The sequence below is a fragment of the Haplochromis burtoni genome, unplaced genomic scaffold (genome assembly GCF_018398535.1).
Source record: "Haplochromis burtoni strain Fernald_Lab_line unplaced genomic scaffold, NCSU_Asbu1 Contig_151, whole genome shotgun sequence".
NCBI lineage: Eukaryota > Metazoa > Chordata > Actinopteri > Cichliformes > Cichlidae > Haplochromis > Haplochromis burtoni.
Window position 1 is genome coordinate 281,309 of NW_024582512.1, and position 21,584 is coordinate 302,892.

General features: G+C 39.3%; 1 protein-coding gene across 1 annotated transcript in view; it reads right to left on the minus strand.

Moving 5' to 3' along the window:
- Nucleotides 1-2,624: 2,624 nt before the first annotated feature.
- LOC102295173 (matrix metalloproteinase-17) overlaps nucleotides 2,625-21,584 on the minus strand; it is a 103,233-nt gene continuing 84,273 nt past the window's right edge. The window contains exons 6-10 of the mRNA XM_005931847.3: nucleotides 17,629-17,731; nucleotides 15,893-15,975; nucleotides 15,079-15,231; nucleotides 14,487-14,744; nucleotides 2,625-4,601 (exon numbers count right to left, since the gene is read on the minus strand). Coding sequence (XP_005931909.1) covers nucleotides 4,276-4,601; nucleotides 14,487-14,744; nucleotides 15,079-15,231; nucleotides 15,893-15,975; nucleotides 17,629-17,731 — 923 coding nt within the window. The 3' untranslated portion in view covers nucleotides 2,625-4,275. The remainder of the gene's footprint in view (nucleotides 4,602-14,486; nucleotides 14,745-15,078; nucleotides 15,232-15,892; nucleotides 15,976-17,628; nucleotides 17,732-21,584) is intronic.

The following is a 21,584-nucleotide window of genomic DNA, read 5'->3' on the forward strand; positions in this document are numbered from 1 at the left end:
CACAATGCCCTTTTCTCCTTCCGGCATCTTGTCATAGATCTAACAACCAGCATCTCTTTGAACACAACCACCTATAGTTTTGAGGATGCCATTTAGAAATTGTGATTTTAAAGGATGTTTCTTGTTGATTAGTACTTGGATCTTTTTGTTATGGGAGCATCATGAAAAAGAAGCTAAAAGGAGCAAAGAAAACACAAGAAATATGAGCAGTAAGAAGGAAGATGGTTAAAATCCCCAAACTCTCTGTTGTCAACATCTATTATAGTTCCCAGCTCCAGTTCTAAATTACAGAGTCACGATAGCTGTGCGTGCATAATTTTGCTGTCTGATGAGGGATTGTTGCCAGCATTGTAGATGCATCATAAACTGTATAAACACTGAATGTAGCCCCTCATGTCAAAAACATACAGTCTATCGTCTGAAAAATGAAGCCAGTGTGAATATGCCCTAAATCTGTATTAATTTCTGTGGCCAGCAGGGGGCGACTCATCTATGAGATGACAACACGACTTCTCCTGGAACTCTTTCTGGCTGTTTGTTTGTCTGCAAACTCTTCCACCAGCATCAGGAGTTGGGCAACCAAGCTTGGCACACAGGTACATCTTAGGCCCCTGAAGGTTCTTATCTATATCAGATATTATGACCTCATCATGACCCCCAGCAACCACCTAGCAACTGGCTAAAATTACCTGCTTTTAATATTGATGTATCTACAACACAGAATTCTGTTGTTTTAATTTCACAACAGTAACATTTCATCTAACGCCACAAAAGCTGAATTATGAGATGATATATTACAACACATCATGTTGCCCAGCAACCACTTAGCAACAGGTTAAAGTGACCCATCTTTGGTACATAAACAACATCTGCCCTACGTGTTTGTGGTATGAATCACTAGTGTCAAGTCCTCTTCTGTACACATATTGTTAATTACACTTCCTTTTAAAACACAGCAGATTATAATGCAGGGTATGTTTGAGGCTTAGCTACAATGTGATTGAAATGGTGATATCACATGGGTGCTCCATAATTTGCTGTACCCTTTGCTCCTGACAGCAAGATTGCAATGGCCAAAATCCTAAAGACAAGTCTTCAAAGCAGGAGTACACAAATATCGCAGTAGCTACGTACATTTTTTTTCATAAAGTCTGAGACGCACTCATTTTAGGTTTCACCTTCAACTTTTTAGAAAAATCGTCCATTGTTTAGATAAAATAGTTGAACACCTGGTTTATCACTCCTTTGTTTGTGAAATGAAAATAAAAAATTAGGCCCAAGTAGTAATTAACAGAATTGTGCTGCTTCTATGAACGACTACTGATGCAGATTATGTGCTAAATCGCTTCCTTATCTTTGCCATTGCCCCTCTGGATTTTAATTTTTCTCCCCATCTTAACATCTCTTTGTCTTTTCCTGTGTTTGTTGGTGATTATGATGTTTTTTCTGGGTGTCAGTTTGCCCTTTTCTAACCACTTTATCAGTCAACTACAGCAATCTGTCTCCACATGTTTCTCTTTTTACTGTATGTGCTCTTCCTGTAAATCAGACCGCTGCCAGGTCTCAGCTTTGCAAGCAGTTCATCCAGTCTTGAATATTTTAGTTACAGGGTTATTGATTGGTTCTGCCGGGCCCATCTGGAAGCTTAAGCAGTGAAAGTGCCATATCTCAACGGTAGAAGACGCTGCGTGGACGATAACTCCTAAGTTTTTTTAAACGACCATATTCCAATAATACTAAATCAAATACATCTGAATAGCCACTTTCATTGTTATCAGCCCAAATGGGACACACACACACACACAAACACACACACACACACACACAAAGTGACCCATCCCTGCTGCATTTGCCTGTGGGTGCAGGTGCTCTCCTAGTGGCTGGTGAGCCACACCAGTTAATTAATACCACTGGAGTGTGTCAAGAGAAGGGAAGGAAAAATGCTGTTGTTGGCAGAAAAGTGAATGAGTGACTTTTTAAACTTTTAAACTTCATTTTACCTCAAAACAGACTAAAAGTTACGGGTCTGCATTCTTTGGGGTTGGACTGCATCCGTAGCCTTTGGGGGGGAATACACAAACAAACATTCATACAAATAGAAACCCTAACACAGGCGTGGATGTTTGAGCCTGCGTACTGTATGATGAGGATGCTGGTGAAATGCATGTACGTGTATGCGTGTGAGTCTTTCAAGACTAGACAGACTTGACATCCTGTTGACTTTGATCTCTTAGCTCGAAGTATCTGAGGTGGTAAATATTTTCGGATTTGTGACATTTTCTTCCTCTGATACTCTTTCCTCAAGAAACACGGATATACTGCGTAATCCTCTGTGCCAGCAGATCTCTTTATAAACCCATTTGGCATAAGTGTGAGGTGTAATTTGTTTTCCTGATGAACAGCACTGACCATTACAAGAGAAGACACATTTAAGAACATCAGACAGAAGGGGAGCAGCTCCCAGTTGGTGTCTGCAAGCTGTCATGTTACCATCGTCTGTCTTCAAGCCTGGGCTTTCCTTCAAAAACACAAAAATAATTACACACTCGGTCCACACAGTAGCAGAAATAAGCACTCAAAATAACACAGGGCACTCGTGTGACAAGAAAAAAAAAAAGAAGTCATTCACAGATATGTTTTTTATTTTCCTATAAAAATATTTTACAATAGAAAACACAGCTTAAAATATACACAGTCCACTTAGTGATGCAACAGCTGCAGAACCCTTCAACTCAAATATATCAGTCTATAGGTAAATATATCTTTACAGCAAGAATAAATTCAGCGGGGCTACAGGGAACTGTCAGTCACCAAAAAAACCACTCTTTGAACTCTATGAGCTGATCAAAGTAATGTAAAAGATACTGAATTATAAACTGATTTCAATAGTAGATACAACTAAACTGAGTGGAAGGAATGCTTATAACCCAGAGGTGAAAATGAGCAGCTGTTCCTCACTTAGTCCGATGATTCAGGCATGGAAACTGGTCCGTCCACCTACTCATCCATGCATCTGTCTACCTCTCACAGCAGGAGTAGGAGCATTCAAACATTAATGCTCGTTGCAAGCACACGAGAGCACAGGATGTTCGTATGTGTGCACGCAGTGGGGTTTATTAAAAGGTCGGTTCCACAAATAAAAAAAAAAACATCATGTTTACCTCTGGTGCTATGCTGCCTTGCAGGTAGTTTTGGTTTTATCTCTCCTGTTTGAGTAAAATAGAGATGAATGGAAAGCAGCAGTGCTTGTGAACACGCAGAAAAATGACTTACTTGCAAATTCAACAGTAGTGTATCTTTTCAGAAAGTGTTCCTTTTATTCTGAATAATTTACAGGTCTTGTTGCAAACTGGAACTAATTTTTAACACCAGAAGAACTGTGAGTTCTGTAGGTTGGTCAGAGCAACACCACCATTATTATTTTGGCATAGAAAATGTATTGTGGTACTAAAATCTGTGTGTGTGATGTTTGTTTTTGTCTCTCTGTGTATGGACAGACTGCTGCATTGTCCCCAATTTCCCATTGGGGACAATAAAGTTAGCAAAATCAATCCATGTACATAGCTGGTTATAATCTGAGTTTGAATATAAAAAGAAAACATGGTTTAGGTTATTTAAAACAAATTTTGGGCTGATAATGGATCAGTGCTCCTTTTTATAATGGGTGTATTCCTTTGCACTTGCCTTCAAGTCAAAATAAACTTAGTATGTTTGTCATGTGATGATTTGCTGCTGTAAACTTAAAAAACATTTCTATTCACTTACAATTTTTCCTTTGCAGAGATTTGGCCGTTAATCATTTGCTGAAGCCGTTTTCACACATGCACTGTGGCCCTGAACTGAGCACAAGCATTTTACATGGATCAGACAATAAACAGTCTGTACCCAGCCAGCTCACTAAAACAAAGTCCATGCGATGTCTGATTAGGTGCATGTGAGAATAGTACATGTAACTGACCAATGGATTACAGTTAGTTGGCTTTATGTGTCCTGCTCCCTTTCCAAAAGCAGAGTACCTGAAGTATCTGTTTGAAAAATTATGACAATGCACCGGATGAATCTCCTCACTTCTTCTCTTGTGCATGTATGAAAACAGCTTGTAAAGCACTGAAAGCTGGGTGATGCCCATAAGAATGACTGCTTGATGGCAGTGCCCCTTGAAAGTCATGGTAAATAAATAACAGCAAATTTAGAGCAAAAAGATACTAAATTATATAAGAAGAATATTTTCCAGTTGTTGGTTTGTTCACTGGCCCTCTGTCCCATGCTTTAGCATCATAGCAGTTCAAAGCGGAGAGCCAGCGAGAGCGTCCAGAGAGGCGGCAGCAGCCAAACGAGGGACGGGGATGGGCGGACGCCTAAAGGCGAGGCGGTGTCAGAGGTGCAGGAGCACACCTCGTATCCGTTCTCTGCGTGGTCTGGGTGGCGGTGCACGTTGACTCTCGTCTCTGTGCTTTTGGGCTGTGTGTCCGGAGAGTCCGACTGCATCTCTGTGCACAACAGCCAGTCCGTTGCGATGAGGCGGGGGTATCCTGCCTCCACCTCCATGTCGCTGCCTGGCACTCGCCAGTACTCCTTCCCCTTAAAGAAATAGGACGAGCCTTCGGAGACACAGATTAGAAGGTGGGGATTAGTGTGTGTGTGCATGAACTACAGATAAAAGAATACAATACTAGACTTTATACTAATGGCAGTTCAGAATTGTCTTTGCTCTTCGCTCAAAGCTCAATAAGCAGAGAACACATTAAACACCAAGGGCTATAATTTGTACCCAGCATGCTAAGTGTTTATGTTTAGCATTTTCACTTATTACCTTGCCCCACAGTACATCTGTTTGATAAACCAGAATGTGTGTGAACCAGGTGTCTACATCCATCATGGAAAATTATATCATTTAATTTAATATAACAGCTGCGTTTTCCACCAGTGTGCCTTGGAGAGGAAACTCCGCTGCAGTTTACAAACTTGCATGGACCGTAGCACAAAAACTATAAACCTGTCTCAGAAAAAATGACATTTATATACAAACTAAATGACCACAGCAAAAAACTGTGGAAAGAAATGCAAATTTGCTTGATTTTAACAAAAATATCCATGTGATATGAAAGACGGCATGCTTATTTATGCAAGTTGTCTCCTGGAAACTCTGGTGGTCATACTCCAGCCATCGCTCCGATTACCTTTGTCAGCACTGAAGTAACTGGTGAAACAGGTAATTTTTTAAATGTACTTTCATTTCAAATTTTATTTAAGAGTCATCAATCAAACCAGTAAAAATGGGACTCATGAAAATATACATGGAAAGTATATAAGGCAAAAACAGAGTTTGTATAATTCTAATGAAAGTCAAATATTGAAAATTTATATTTGGCATGACCACTTTTACTCTTCAACACACCCTGAAATATCTTAGGCAGCTTCGTTCAAAGCTCTTCTCTGGATGCTGACAGCCTTTTCTTTCTTTCAAGATGATCCTATATAGCTACAGTAAGAGATCTGGGGTGTGGGGAGGCCAATCCATGACTGACAGTGTGTGTTTTTCTATCCAGGTATGCTTTTACTGTTGTAGCAGTATGCTTGGGATCATTTTCATGCTGAAAAATGAAGCTGTCAATGTGCCAATCAGATTCTCTCTACATGGTATTGCATGGTGGATCAGAATCTGATGGTACTTTTCTGGATTCATAACTCCAACACATTTGATCATCACTGTTGTACCTTTCTGTCCTCCTCTGTAGATAATCATTAAGATTTGAACCAGCAATTACAAATTTGGATTCATCATTCCAAACAACCTGTTGCCACTGATTTCCAGCGCACTTTTTGTATAATTTGTCACACCTCAGTTTTTTCCTGCCTTCATTAAGAATGGCTTCTTTACAGCCAACCTTCCAATCTTCTATTTTTGATGAGGCTTTAGCAAACAGTACATGGATCAACAGAGGGGTCAGATGAATCACTCAGGTCCTCAGTCAGGTCTTTGATGGATTTACTGTTTCTTGGAGACTTTCGTTTACTGTTCATCTGCAGTAAAAACTCTGAAAGAGCTTCAGAAATCCTGGAGAACTGCTGCTCAAGATCACTATAAAAAAATTACAAGAATGCCTGGTTCCTTGCACGCAAAATATGTACTGTACTTTCATATTAGATATTAACATGTGATCCTTTTGAAGAAATAATTAAGTAAAACTGACATGCACTGGATATGTAGTATAAAGTGGATTTTGTATTTGCCTTTGCTGTTCAGACCATAGCAATGCCTTATGGGTGCTCTTGACATAATAATTGAACTGTCAGTTGATTGCTACTGATATACCCACCACTGTGCCTGTCTATTCACTACAAGGCACTTAAGTTAATTAGAGTCACCAGAATACCAAATGGGCATTGGCACTGTGCTTCTGATGTAAATGCCACTTTGCTGAGTGCCATTATGACAAATATTTTCAGGGTTTATCAGATGTGGTATTATGAATGATAATAACATACAAAGTTTGTGGGCAATATTTTCATCGCACGTTCTTTTTTCTTGCTCTATTTCTGATGCGGCTATAGTGAATGCACTCATTGAAATTGCGTTCATTTGAGACAAAAAAAATTGAATTACAGAATTAAATGAAAAACTTAACACCTCCGAATGAATGCATTAATATGTGCTTAAAGTTTTGAATGTAGTTTACAAACTCATAATAAGCTTCCTGATCTCCCACAGACTGAATTCGTTAACGTGAAGGCGCCCACCTCCTCCAAGGCTGTTCACCTGATTCCTATGAATTTTTTTATTAACCAGTGACTATGACAAACAAGCAGAGGGAAGTAAACATGTGATAATGGTGTGGCTCATTAATAAGTAAGTGGCAAGAGATAAACAAGTGAAGGAGTTTGAGCAAAGTGAAAAATGTTTTCCCATTGTTAATGGCCTTGGAGCTCGCCAAGTGCAGAAGAGCTCCAAGAGCTATAGCTTCATAACTCCGGAGTGAATAGTGTTTGTCTGTGAATGCTTATTCAGACATATATATACCTAAACCGCATCTTATTCTATCACAGTGTGTGAGGAAGTGTTGGAGGAAGTGGGGAAATGAGAAGAAAGACAATAACAACAAAAGATAAGGACTTATTAAGGCATATAGGACCTGTAGCCATAATAGAAAATGCTTGATATTGTCTTCAGAACTGCTTTAATTATTTGTGGCATAAAGAGAAAGTGCCAGAAACATTCTTCAGAGATTTGGGTCCATATTGACATGATAGCATCACACAGTTGCTGCAGATTTTTCAGCTGCATATTCATAATGTAATCTCTCGTTCCTTCACATCCCAAAGGTGCTCTACTGGATTGAGATCTGATAGCTGTGGAGGCCATTTTACTTCAGAGAACTCATTGTCATAATTGAGAAATCAATTTGAGATGATTTGAGCTTCGTGACATGGTGTGTTATCACCTCAGGGAACAGGTACGCTGTGCTCACAAAGGGATGGGCATGGTCAGCAACAATACTCAGGTAGGCTGTGCCATTCAAACGATGCTCAGTTGGTCCTAAAGGGTCTAAAGTGTGCCAAGACCATATCCCTCACAGGATTACATCACCAGGAGCAGCCTAAAAAAGGCAGGAATTTATCCATATTTTCATCTTGTCGATAACAAATCCAAACTAAAATTCACCAGTCAAGCTTCTTTCAATTTCCTAATGTCCAATTTTGGTAAGCCTGTCTTGGCTGACACGAGTGTGGTGTCGTGCTGCTGTAGTCCATCTGCTTCAAGGTTCGACGCATTTTCTGCATAACTTGGTTGTATTACTGTTGCTCCTGTTTTTATGCGTATACTCATTTTGAACGTCAGCAGCTCGTGTTGAACATGTACTGTGTTGTTGCCATGTGATTTGTTCATTAGATATTTGTGTTAATAAGCAGCTGAATAGGTGTACCTAAAAAAGTAGCCAGTGAGTGTATATCTGAAGTAATGTACTGCCTGCATTGCTGTCACTTACTGTATGTTTTTGGTTATTGCACTAATGTTCATATCCATGCATTGTCCTTAAAAATGCATGCCAAACAGCTTTCATGTCAAACACAATTTCTGGAGTGAAATAAAAGGATGAGTGTCTGTACTCCCAGGACGCTTTGCCTCCATTTTCTACATTTTCTCAGGTCGAAACCTAGATGGAAAAATGTGGCAAGACCCACAGCTTTTACAAGAAATCCTCATTCTTATAATAGTGCTGCTCCTGAAATAAATGCTTTTGCTTTGTAGTTTGTGTTTGTGTTGGGTAATAAGAACAATTAAAATGCCTAAAAAGTGCAACGCAAGTTGATGTGGCAGCTGTGCTGGTCTAGCAGTTTTCCTCTAAGTGGGTGAAGGCTCACAGCACCTAGTAATCCTTTTCCTGTGCATAATCATGAGGATGTATTCACACTTAGCTGCAGCATAGTACAATAAAGAGCCCAAGATGCACCATCGTGCATGGAAACACACCTATGGAGTTTAATTCTTCTGAGTACTCCCAATCTTTACCCTACCTACACAGCCAAATTACAAGCAGCTCTCTGTTTGCAAAAAGCGTAGGCCACAGGGTCTTCACCTTTCAAACATGTCCTCACTTTCTAACTTTAAGTATCATTTTGATCTTCACAAAGAGAATATAGTACACATTCTACTTTCTCCTCTGTCACAGTTATTGGAAGATCAAACTTGTACAGTAGGGCTTAATGTCACTTTGTCTTTTTCAACTTGTTCTTTCTTTCCCTCAGAGATCAAGCGTCCTACAGCTGTCAGAATCTGGAGAATACACTTCATGTCACTGAGTTCTGGCTAATAATACAGCTTCTTTGACTGAAGATGAGTCATGAGCTGTGCAGAACAAATAAAGTTCATGAAGACAGTGAACCCTTTAAGTTTCATCCACCGTTATAGGTTATATAAGCTTGTGACTCTATGCAGACTCGTAGTAATTTTCACCTATATAAAGGGTGTAAACTAATTAGGTGATTTATATGATATGTTATGCCAGTAACTTATCTTGAAGGATATCTTCTTGTTACTTCAGTGCTGAAATATGTGAATCAAAGGATGACGCTGTTATACTTTTGTAATTAAATCGTGTAAAAAGATGAAAACCCACAACACATCCCTCAAGCTTCCCAGTGAGTCTCTCGCCCCCAAGGCCATTAATGCTCACTAGGCATGTAATTTCTTTTATTAATCAATTAAAAATACTTTAACTTCCTTTGTGCTGCTTAGCAAATCTTTTCTGAAACAGGAATAAATAGTAATATTTATTCACAACCATTTTTTGCTGTGTATTAAAGCACACTAATCAGCACTTGTCTACCTTCATAGTGTCGGTGTGGTTGATTAAAGATGGACTGCCCTGCCAAAGTTCATGATAATGATAGTGCACGTAATGGTGTGGCTCTCAATTAAAAACAATTAAAACAGCTCTATGGACCAAAGGAATGAAGCATGTCAGAGTGTCTTCACAGTTAATACCTTTAGCTACTATTGTTTCATTAGTTTTGGCCTTTTCATTAACAACAACAACAACCAAATAAATAAATAATGCATGTCTGACATTATGCAATGAACTGGCAAAACTGAACACAAATATAATTGGTCTCATTGGTCTCATATTTACCCTAATGACTGCTCTTGAGTAAATGCTGCTTTTAGTCACTGCAATTCTTGGCTGTGTAATAATCCACACTTATCAGCATTTATGTACCATGATAGTTTTGGTGAGGCTGAAAAAAATAAAGACTGCCCTGCCAAAGTTCATACTCATATTCCCCTGATTGGCAAATGGTTAGTTACTTGGTGAAACTGCTTGTTAAGAGGTAGATGGGGTTCCATCAAAAGGCTCACAGACAGCATGCAACACACCGACTTGTCCCTAAACACTTGCCGACTGTCTGTGAAGCCTGAAAGTTGAAAAGCGCACAACAAAGCAGAAACAGATCATTCGATAGTGACCACATAACAAGGCTTTTGATGAGCTGTTAAACAACAGCTGGGGAAAAGACAATTTTACTTATCCAGCGGTCTCTAGGCCTGTGCGACTAAGGCCTTAACTCAAGTTGATATTTTGACTCTACTAATTTGACAGTACTGCAGATATAGTGTTAGCTGGTTTCTGAGAACTTGAGTCTAAGATCAAATCCATAAAAGGCAAGACTATTCCTGAGTGCTGTACTGATGTCAGCAGCTATGATTGTTTTTAGAATTACAGAAGCATTTATAGACTTTATGTCCTCTTTGCCTCCATTTTTCAACCATTTTTTATGGTTTTACTGTCATTTCCTGTTTTTCTAAAATTCGTATCACGTGAATGAATCTATATTTCTAACAACTTGAATATCTTTGTCCTGAAGTCTTATATTCTCTATTACTTACACGTTCTTCGAGTATTTCTAAATAATTTTTATGGCAAGATGTCACCACGTGTCCTCTTTCCTCTTTGGTGTCGTATCGCTCTCTTTCCCTTTGTCTGTTTCAATCTCTATTTCCTGTCTATTCACACTGAGATGGTGAAACAAACCGAGAACAGGCTTTGATGTGGCTTCAATTCCCAGGTCCCATGGTTTGTATATGTGCGTTTAGGCAAATGGGTTTCCAACTTGACTGCTTTTATCTCAAAATGATAAAAACAACAACAACAACAACAACAACAACAACAACAACAACAACAACAACAAAAAGACCCTCCAAAACAATCTTCATCCAAGCAAGTGCTTTAGCACCATTTAAGAATTATGAAAATTGATCAAGGCACACTACTGCGACTATAAAAGCAAAAACCAAAATGGATTTAAATTTGGCAATTTTTGCAAAGATAGTTGGATCTTCTCCCCTGTGTCAGCCTTTCAACTTGAGTTTCAATTTTAGTAAAAGGAAATCAGAGAGAGCCAAATCTGCCAAGAAGGGTGGGTGGCAACCTGTAGATGCTTCACAAGGAGACAGCACCGAAGAGTATGGTCTGTTTTAGGTTCATAACCACCCCGTAAACTCTATCTAGACTAACCTGTTTACACGTGTGAACACCTTTCATTCACAAGTGTTCTTTCATGTAAACTGCACTTGCATGGGGTGGTGTAACAGGGAGCAGAAGGTTTGTTTCTTGTTGAAAATTCTGCAGAGGAAGAACAAGTACCCTTATGTGTACACAGACACACACACACACACACACACACACACACAAATATACAAACATGTGGGTAAACTCATCAAAGAGCTCAGAGACCTCCGAGTCTACAAGCTTGGAAGACAGAACACAGACCACTGACAGGGAAAAGAGCTTTGCTGTATTTACATGCGCTGCAGGGTTGGTTAGAGACATCCTGGCTTCCACTGAGCATTCTCAAATTTTAAAAATAAGTGTCTGCTTTTTTGATGGATTTTCAAAATCCAAAAACACTCTCAAGCACCATCCAGAGCCTAATACACTGACAGAAAAGAACTGCTACTTTTGTTTGAACACATGGTGTTCAGATGATTTTACAACTCTTAACCAAGATGCAGGAGTGATGTGTTGTGACCTTGAGTCAGCTGGTACAGTGGAGCTATACAAAGTGATTACACTGGGCAAGCTCCAAGGTTTGACACTGCGAATATGAAGCAGTGTTGGCAGACAAGACCATGTGTGCAACGTCAATAACAGATAAAGGTTAAAAAAACAAACAAACTCCCAACCCTCTATTGACACATGAAAAAAATTAAACAAATTAATAAACAAATGCAAATGTTCTTCTAATCTGTATCCTACAGCCACACCGAAACAATCATGGATGCATCCAAGGAATGCCAAATATAAATAAACTAAAATGAAATAGGAGCAAATGGAGGAACAAAATGCATTGCGTGAATAATGAAAACTCTTAAAGGACACGTATTAGGCTTTTGATTTGTCTCGGAATCTGAACACTGAATCCCCAGAACATGCTTAAATTTTTAAATCCATGGAACATGCTTCACTTATTCTGATAGATCACAAATTGCACCGCAGGTTACAGGAGTCAGCTGGACAAAAAACAGCCTGGATGTTACAACATGACTGGCTGTGAGTACTCCAGAGGGCAGTCTTACATTATTCATGTAAGAATGAAGTATACATTTTAAGACTGAAGAATAAGCAAAACAAAAGGTTTTGGTAAAATAACCATATTATTTTTAAATCATGCTTTTTATTTGTTTTTGTTTCTAATGTCTCTGTAAAGCACTTTGAATCACCTTGTTGTTGAATTGTGCTATACAAATAAATTTGCCTTGCCTTGCCTTATTCTGCCAAACGACACTTAAATTCAACGACAGTGTTGGCAGATGGCTGCCCCTCCCTGACTCTGGTTCTGCTCGAGGTTCTTTCCTGTTAAAAGGGAATTCTTTCTTCCCACTGTCACCAAGTGTTTTGCGTATTCTCTTTATTATTGTAGGGTCATTGTCAAACAATACTAAGTGTTCTGTCGTGGGATGGAACCATCTAAATAAAATGTAACTGAAATTGAATAGAATTGGTAATGCACACTTGCAGGTAGTTATTTATGTAAAATATAAAGATAATGAGGAATTTGAAGCTGATGAGGTGAGCTTGGAAACATTATTTGGGAAGGGTAAATTAAAAAAGTCACAGCAATTTGTCCACATTTGACTTAAAATGATAAAAGTTAACATTTATAATGCAAAAGAAGAAGGTAAGACAGGACCAAAATCACAAGGATACTCTCTCTGTGAACTACAAAGCTGTACATTTGATTTTATAGCAATCTATAATATCTCTACAGTATGTTTTTAAAATTAAACAATGTGGTTTTTGCCTTCAGACCTGCATCAGTTCTTTGGGGTACAAATCCAACACGGGGCTAGAAACATACCTCAGAGATTTTGGTCCATATTGACATGATAGCATCACACAGCTGCTCCAGATTTTTTCAGCGTCATGATGCAAAATTCCCAATCCACCACATCCCAAAGGTGTCCTATTAATGGCTACGGAGGCCATTTGAGTAAAGTGAACTCAATGTCAAATTCAAGAAACCAGTCTGACATAATTTAAGCTTTATGACATTGCATGTTATTCTGCTGGAATCAGCTATAAAACAAATACCTACACTGCGTGTAAAGGGTATATGCTCAGTTGATATTAAGTGTCCCTAAGTGTGACAAGACATAAAAAAAAAACTATAAACCATTACACCACTACCAGTCTGAATCATTGCTACAAAGCTGGATGGCTCCGTGCTTTCATGTTGTTTGCACCAAATCCTGACCCTGCCATCTGACAGATCAGGATTTACTGAGGCTCATGACACCTTTTTTTGTTACATAGTCTTATTGAAGGCAATGCTAACGTGTTAAGAGTTTGCTTTTTGCATATGTTAAAGAAAAGTAAAGGGCTCCTAATAGAGGGAATCAACTAGGAACCACAACAATGTGTAAAAAAATCCCACGACAAACTATTCAGTGACATTTCAAGACATACTTCTGAATGGAAGTGGTGGACTGACTGGCTCAGTGAATGACACTGCCATCCTTATGCCAATAGCAAGGCCTAAAATTTCATCCAAGACTTGAAGCTGCATTCCTAACTTGCCTAATTGTTCTGTTGTCTCATATTCTTCTCAAACTTTATTCCGGTCTAAGGACTTCCCCTGAGAACGGTGTTGCATAGTCTTGCCTTAGGCTTAGAAAATAGCACAGCAGACTACTGGTTTGATGCTGTGGTGGAGTGTTACGACTCTATTTTTCTCAGAGAAATGTAATCATTTTTCACTGAAAGAAACTGACAGGCAATTCATCATTTATATGTTGAATCTAATCAATCAGAGTGTCTTTATAATCAATTTTTAATCAAGACAGAAGCGGTCAAAAATATGTCACTGGCTTTACTCTGAGGACATTCTGACTCTGGGTGATTGATTAAGGTGTAGTTTTGATCATTTTTTTTTGAGGATGATGTAAACAATTTGCTTTGCAGATTTATTATCAAACATATGGTTATTTCCTTAAAGGAAATAAACTCTTTAGTGTTTTTCTTAAATTTCAAATTATCATCACTCACTGTAAAGCACTGCAGAAAGAAATTTTAGGTTCTGCGTCTTCTACCTCTAGCTCTGTCTTAGAGCACACAACACTTCAGTGTCTAAAACAAAGTGCTCAGCTGACTTTGTTTTAGTTGAAACTCTTGGATAAGGACAAGATGTCCATGTCAAATTTCACAGTAAAGTAAATGGTTAACCAACTGGTATGCATACTGTGCTATGCAATTCTAATCAAAGTCACATCATTATTCTGTACATGCAATCCGCTATCTATCAAGGACATGCACTCACATGCACTCACACATACAACAGTGCATGCATCAGGGAAGGTCTGGGGTTCAGTATCTTGCCCAAGGACACAACTGTGCCAGTGTCAACTTTGCCTCTCTTTTTCATCATTTTATGCACATAAGATGGGCGGGCAAAACTGTGTTAAAAAAAAAAAAAAAAAGATTACTTACCATCAGACCACCTCATGGCATCATCAAGTTGTGATGGCAGCCCTTTCCAGAGGTTGCTGTCCTTAGGGTAGCCCAGGTCCATTCGTCTCAGGTGGTCATCGTATCGCCAATAGCGGTTGTCCTTAAAGAAGTAGGTTTTGTCGTTGTGTAGCCAAACAAAGGCAGCGTCCACACCCTCCAACGGTAGGCCAAAGTCACTGATGGGACGAGGGTAACCTTCCTCCACAATATTGTCTTTAAATACCCAGTATTTTAAACCTAAAGAAAGTTAAACATAACGAGTTAAAACCTACTTACTATTATGATGTTTTATAAGGAAAAGACATCTGAGAGGATACATTTGAAAAGAAAATAATGAAAGGAAATAATTAAATAAAAAAACAAAACAAAACGCACACATATGTTTTTTTGTGTAGTTTTTTTGTGTAGTCTTAACCACAGTGGTAGCTCAAAAGTTGTAGCTTGTTTATGTCCTTCTTTTCAATACTTTAAATGTCATTGCCTAACTCCTCTCCTACTCACATAGACTTACAAAATACACAATTTCCTTAAAAATCCCACCTGCTCTCTTCCAATGTTTTTGATACTGTACCTTTAAAAAATACAATTTTGTGGTCCCCAGGCCTCTCGTACACTGCATCCACACTATCCAGATTGGTTGGGAGGCCCCGCCAGAAGCGATGGATCTGAGCAGGACGCAGAGACACCAGGTGCTTCTCTCTTGTTAGTCGCCAGAAGTACTTCCCTATGAAGAACAGGTTCAAAATAAGAGGAACAACACTATTACTTCTGCTCTAAATGTCCTTCCAGACTTAATCATGTAAAGTGTACAAGAAACACAACAAGCAATGACCTACAAGTAACAAGGAGCAGCCCTAGTTTGAAAGGTTTGATATTTGTGGCAGGAAGACATAATACAATTATTAAAGGCTGCTAAGAGCTACAGATAAATCTAAATATTCTATTAATTATCTACAAACGTTCCATGTCCTTGATTTTAAAGTGTGACAACAAAAGGCAAATTATATTAAAAAGTTCTATAAAAACATCGTTAAAATTCAGTAGACTTTACTAACACTGCTACTGCAGAAGGTATGCAAGTCTGTTTCTTGTTTCCGTTGTCAGTGGGAGGCTAGGGGTCATTCCTCCAGAGGGCAAGCATGAAAGGGTGATGTAATTTTTATACCGAAGTCTCTCAGCAGGGCTCAACTGGCTCAGTCGGGTATCTACAACTACCACCTCGCTCTCATTCTCTTTCCCTTTCTCACTTCTTTCATTTGACTCTTTCTCCACTGCTGCTCTTTTGGCTAATTTCTCGTTTCTTTTCTTTTTTGTTTTGGGTTATTTTCCCTCCCCTCATAGCTCTGCAGCTTTGCATATCTCTTTCGCTGTTTGTGCTGTTGTACCTTTGAAAAAGAAGGCCTCTCCTCGTATCTGGGCCACTGCATCAAAGTGACTGGTGCATCTGTCTGGGGTATCTCGTGCCAGCCTGAGAGAGATGGGAAGAAAGTAAGAAGGGAAAAACAGCGTAAAATGAGCGATAACAAGGATCTGCTGGATTCTAAACTGGACATTTATAAAGCTTTAGACCTCTAGCCACCACAGAAAATGTTGTATCTCGGTTCTAATGACTCACCTCTCATTTGCAAAAATTTCCTCAGTTGTGAAAAGTGAAAAAATTATTTGACCGATTATATTGCGTAGCTTTTTACTGACATGCGTCGACCCCTTCTGAGAAATTTTGCACAAGCTGTTCCTGATATCCTCTCAGGTGCCTGTGCGTGAATCACTGAAACCATGCTAAAAGAAGTGAGGTAGCTATCAGGCTGACATGGTGAAATCCCTCGGTGTGTTTATCCCCAAGGTTTTTAAGTGATTTAAATCACTGACGTGGCCTGCATGCCAATGATGAAGCCATTAGCACCACAGGGCTGAGAGTGAGAGCCTGCCAGGCCTTATATTACCAACAAAGGTCTCTATTCAGAACTCTATTAGCGCTACACCACAGTGTAGTGGTCAGTATTGGTGCCCTTGTCGGGCCCAATCTAGCTTTTTCCACACATCATGACCCGACCAAGGCAGCAGGAAACAATTAATGAAGCTAGTGGACGTCTGAAACTGGCGAGCAAACGCTGCTAAATGTTCATCTGTGGTGTTTTAGCATTACCTCACTGTGTGTAGTTGTTTTTGTACCTCCACCCATCTGAAACTAACTAAACTCTGTAGACCTTGAGACTAAAGTTTCTTCAGGTTTGCTTTGTTTTTGGGGGCTACCCCAGGCTGGGGTTGAGTGGTTAGGTTGTGTGTGTGATGTGTGCGAGAGAGTGTATGTACTCTCAAAATGTATAAATGGACAAAATGCAGTCTAATTAAGCTTGATAACCTAAAGAAACTACAGGTTGATAGCTGCCCAACTGTCTTCTGAGAATTGCTTGATTTGATGGGCAAGGTCCCATGCTCACTCTTGGCTAATTTGCTTTTTGGTACCTTACAAGTTCTATCAAGTCTCCCCCTCCCCGCAAGAAAATTCTTTTTTACAATGAATGTAAGCCTGCATAGATTCATTACACTACGTCTCAGTGGAAGTAACAAAAACCTGATACAATTATAAAACAATCACAATGCAATTATGTACAAGGAATCATCCCAAAAACTGAAATCTCTTTGTAATGTGATTCAATCCAGTGAAATAAAACGAATGAATACCACCTGCATGAGGCCTGTGGATGTAAATTCATTTATTGTCATGACTTTAATATCACCATTTTTCCACAACTACTGTATATAAATAGACAGAATGCACATTGAGAAGATGGTTTATTTGCTTCTGCTGAGGCTTGTTTTCACTTCAATCAAAAAGCATTTCACTAAGTTGTGTCCTGAGATGAACTGTGCTTTGAGTTTTATTGACACAGACCCACTGGCCACCATGCCTGCTTTACTAAATTTATGAAATTAAGATGAAATGAATACTGAAATTGGCTTTCCTCCTTCCAAACAATGCAGCTAATTTAGGTAAAAGAGACCTTAAAACAACTACTAAGGAATTAAGTGATTTTTATGGACTGCATTATTATTAGAGTGCCAGATCTATTTCTGTTGCATTTAAAAGATAACAGATACCTTTTATACTTCTACTTACATGACCGTGGACCTGTTTTCAGGAAGATCTAGCAGGACAGGAGGCTCGGCTGTCTGAGACGAACTGCCTGGTTGATTTGTGTGGGACACTGAGTCTCTAACACCTGGGAAAACAAGACAAACATATGTAATAACAATAAATCCCCTATTCTATTTTTGATAATTTATTTAGTTTCTTTTGTTCTCCATTTGTGTCTTACATTTCATATGACACATTTTCAGTCCCATTGCCACAGGATCATAATGGCTTAATGCCATGGTGACCATATTTTGATTTCCAAAAAAGAGGACACTTGCACCAGTCATGAAGAACTTTAATAAAACTGTTTACTTAAAGAAAACTTTAACGTATTTAAACTATGCCTTCTCTGCGCAGTTAATGCATGGTGAAATAAAAAATGTCATATAGGCTTTTACAAGTCAGCAAGTGCAAAAAAAGAGGACGGTTGGTCACCCTAATAATGCCAATAATTTGGCATTAACATCAGCACAAAAATTGTGCACCGGGAACTTCGTGGCATGGGTTTCCAAGCACTTCCTGTGAAAGTGTATGCAGGGATAGACAATTAGATAACTAGATAGAAACAAAAGAAGATTCATCACTCAAAGTGAATTAAAACTGCCCTGAGGGCAACCTATGTGGTCTCATACTATTCTAGAGGACAGTTTAAAATTGTAAGATGTAGAAAAAGAATAGAGCCCTTGAGTTCAGTTTGCACTACTGAACTCTATGCCATCAGCTTGATGGTTGCAGCTCTTACTGCAGTACAGAATGTGGATCACAATGGATTTTTTCTTCTTGTTCCAGTACTCATAGGTAGAACACAGTCTGAACAAAACGGGTTAGCTTTGATTTTAATGACAGAAAAAAGTTGCCAAATCATTCAACAATGGAGGAGTCAAAAGTATGTATGACCAGTGTTGGGTAAGTTACTTTAAAATAGTAACTTAGTTACATTACTAGTTACTTCTCTCAAAAGTAACTCAGTTACTTCAAGTTACTCGTTACTTTCAAAGTAACTAGTTACTAGGGAAAGTAACTTTGGTTTTACTCAGAATTCTCTTGTTAATGTGTTGCTTCCATAACTTTGCCAGTCTTCTAGCTTGCTTACTTGCCACAGTGCACTGTGCCACCTACCAATAGAAAGGAAAAGATAATGTGCATATTTCCACGAGAGAAATCCCACGCCTGGACCGTCATTGACTGCTGCCATGATTCTAGCCTACGTCACAGCGTCATGTGCGCCTTTTACATCCAACACAAAAACTGCAGTCGTGGTGCTTTCGATTGTACTCAGAACTCGGAAATTCTGCCTTCTGAATAGGAAGATGTAGGTAACACCAGACTGCAGATGAGCTGCATACAGGGCTGGACTGGGACAGAAAATTGGCCCGGGCATTTTGACTAGAGACCGGCCCACCATTATAGGAAAAATCATAAAGCCTTTGAATGAAAATAAACACTGTTGTGACAGTGATGTACACTGTTCTGATGGTATATATGCATCAATCTATCAATCGTTTGTTGTAAGATTCAGATAATTATTTTTTAAAAGCGAGACATTTTAAATGAGAATAAGAAAGAAAAGTATTTCTTTGTGCCCCCTCTCCCTGTTAATGCCCTACATGCCCCCCTGGCAACACTTTGCTAGATCCGCCCCTGCACAGTTACCAGCTGTCAGCTACATAAAAAGGATCCTGGTGTTATTTGTCTCTCAGAAACAGTTCATAACTTCCCTTCAACTCATTCATGTCACCTAAAAGGTAAACCTGTTTCTCCATCACAGCTCTGATGATCCAGTAAGGACATCTCCTGGTTTCATCTTCATGTTTCCCTCTCACCAGATAACCAAACCATATCATGACCAGCAGCTTTACAGCTGTGGCTCCAGCAAACATCAGCTGATACTAGAAATTAATATTAAATAAATTCTAACAACAGCTGATCAAGCTTAAACGTGCTGCTGTTGTTTAGCGCGACATCCGCTGGTTTCCTCTTTCGGCGCAAAGTGGGCGATAAACAAACAAGAGAGCCGATCAGCTGATCATTGATCAGTTTCATGATTGAAGTAGAAACGGGAGAGGGAGGGGGGAGAATGAGAGAAGAAGAGGCAGCTGTGCAGCAAAGACACAGAATAACTCCAGCTTTGTGTCTTTTTCATTGTAGCTGAATTACGGGACAAACTGTTCCTTTTCACCTCAATAAGAAACGCGTAATATTTTCTCTGAATACCAGACGGGACGGTTGGCAACTCTAATAACTTATGAACAAAATAAAGTTCAACATCATTAACTTCATAGCACCACCCAGCTGTATAGAAACTCCGTCATGCTAGCTAGCACGCAGTACGGAAAAAGTCAGAATAACGAAAATAAACTCCACCTAAACTTGGTTCATATCTGACCCAGAGAGACTGCAGGTCATAACTTCTTACCTGAAGTTCAGTTCACACTTGGACCGGCGGCCGCCTCGGGTCTCTTTTCCTTCTGCGTCCCTTTTCCTTCATCCACCTGCTGGCCTCCACCACTTGCTAATGTTACTGAATCTGTGGAAGCTCCGCGATGCCACCACACGAAGTAACGAGTAACGACCCTATCTAAATCCCAGTAACGAGTAACGCGTTCCTGATTTTGGCATAATAACTAGTTACCGTGCTCGTTACCACAATAATAACGTAGTTACTGTAACGCGTTACTTAATAACGCGTTAGTCCCAACACTGTGTATGACTAAAATAAATATGTGAGGTTACAGTGCTATCAGTGCGGACAGAAAGATATTTGTAGGACTGGTCATTGGTTGGTTAGGAATAACCACGGGGGTTGTGATCACCAACATTTTTTTGGATCCAAAGTCATCTCAAAATGAGGTAGTTTGATAATTTCCACGTATCACAATATTCCCCTTCAGCAGGATTCAGCAATTCAAATCATACGCCACCATTATTTATCCCCGCACTTGATTGTGTTTTTCTAAAAGTCATCATTTTCTTTCTTTCTTGTCTCACTGTCACTTCCTGGATCAGGGAAAGGTTTGATGAAGTCACATGGCATAATGAGGTCCAATTAACTCCATCCATGTTTTCATTAAATCAATAACCTTGCTCTGCAGAGCTCATAAATTGGTGCCCCCTGCATGAGATGAGGCTGCTGTATCTTCAGTCTCCTGAGCTGTCACAGCCACTAGTTTACTGCGAGACAAACATAATTACAGCCAAGGATCATGACTCACGGCCAGCAGAGAAGGATTCTATGAAGGGTCGGAGACTTCACAGCATTGATCATGTTTGACACTGCTTGTTACTAATGATGATTCATCAGGTAAGCAGATAATTTTGTGAGTATTTACTGCAGCACATATTTCATATTAATGATGGGAAAAAACAAAACTATATTTCCAGTAAAGAGGCTTAGCCAGGAGCATAAAATTGTTCAATATAATTATGGAAATACACGAAACAGCTGACTGTAATAGGAAAAATAAATTAAGCAGTTCTGATTTAGGTCATATATTGTTACAGGCCTTGAGTCACCCCTCATTTCTTTATGTTTTGCCAGGAAATGGGAAATAGGTGCAGTGACCTACTGAAATGTGCAAATATGCACCAACAACAGGTGCAGATGCAGGTCCTGTGTCAGGTCTTTGCTGGCTTTTTCCTTATTTTCAGGACATGACAGTGCAATTCATTTGCTATAGATAGTTTTTTAGGCCTGCTACTTCTACTTTTTTATATGTGCAATGCGTTGTTAAGGACACGCTGCACACTGTGCTGACATATGTCAAGTTCTCAGCTAATTTTAATCACCTTGTTGGTGCAAAAATGCCATTTTATGCCTGTTGAAATGTTGTCTCTTGTGTGTAACCGGGTCACAAATTACATATTGTTATAATTAGGGGTGCAACGATATTCGTATCGATATTGAACCGTTCGATACAGTGCTTTCGGTTCGGTACGCA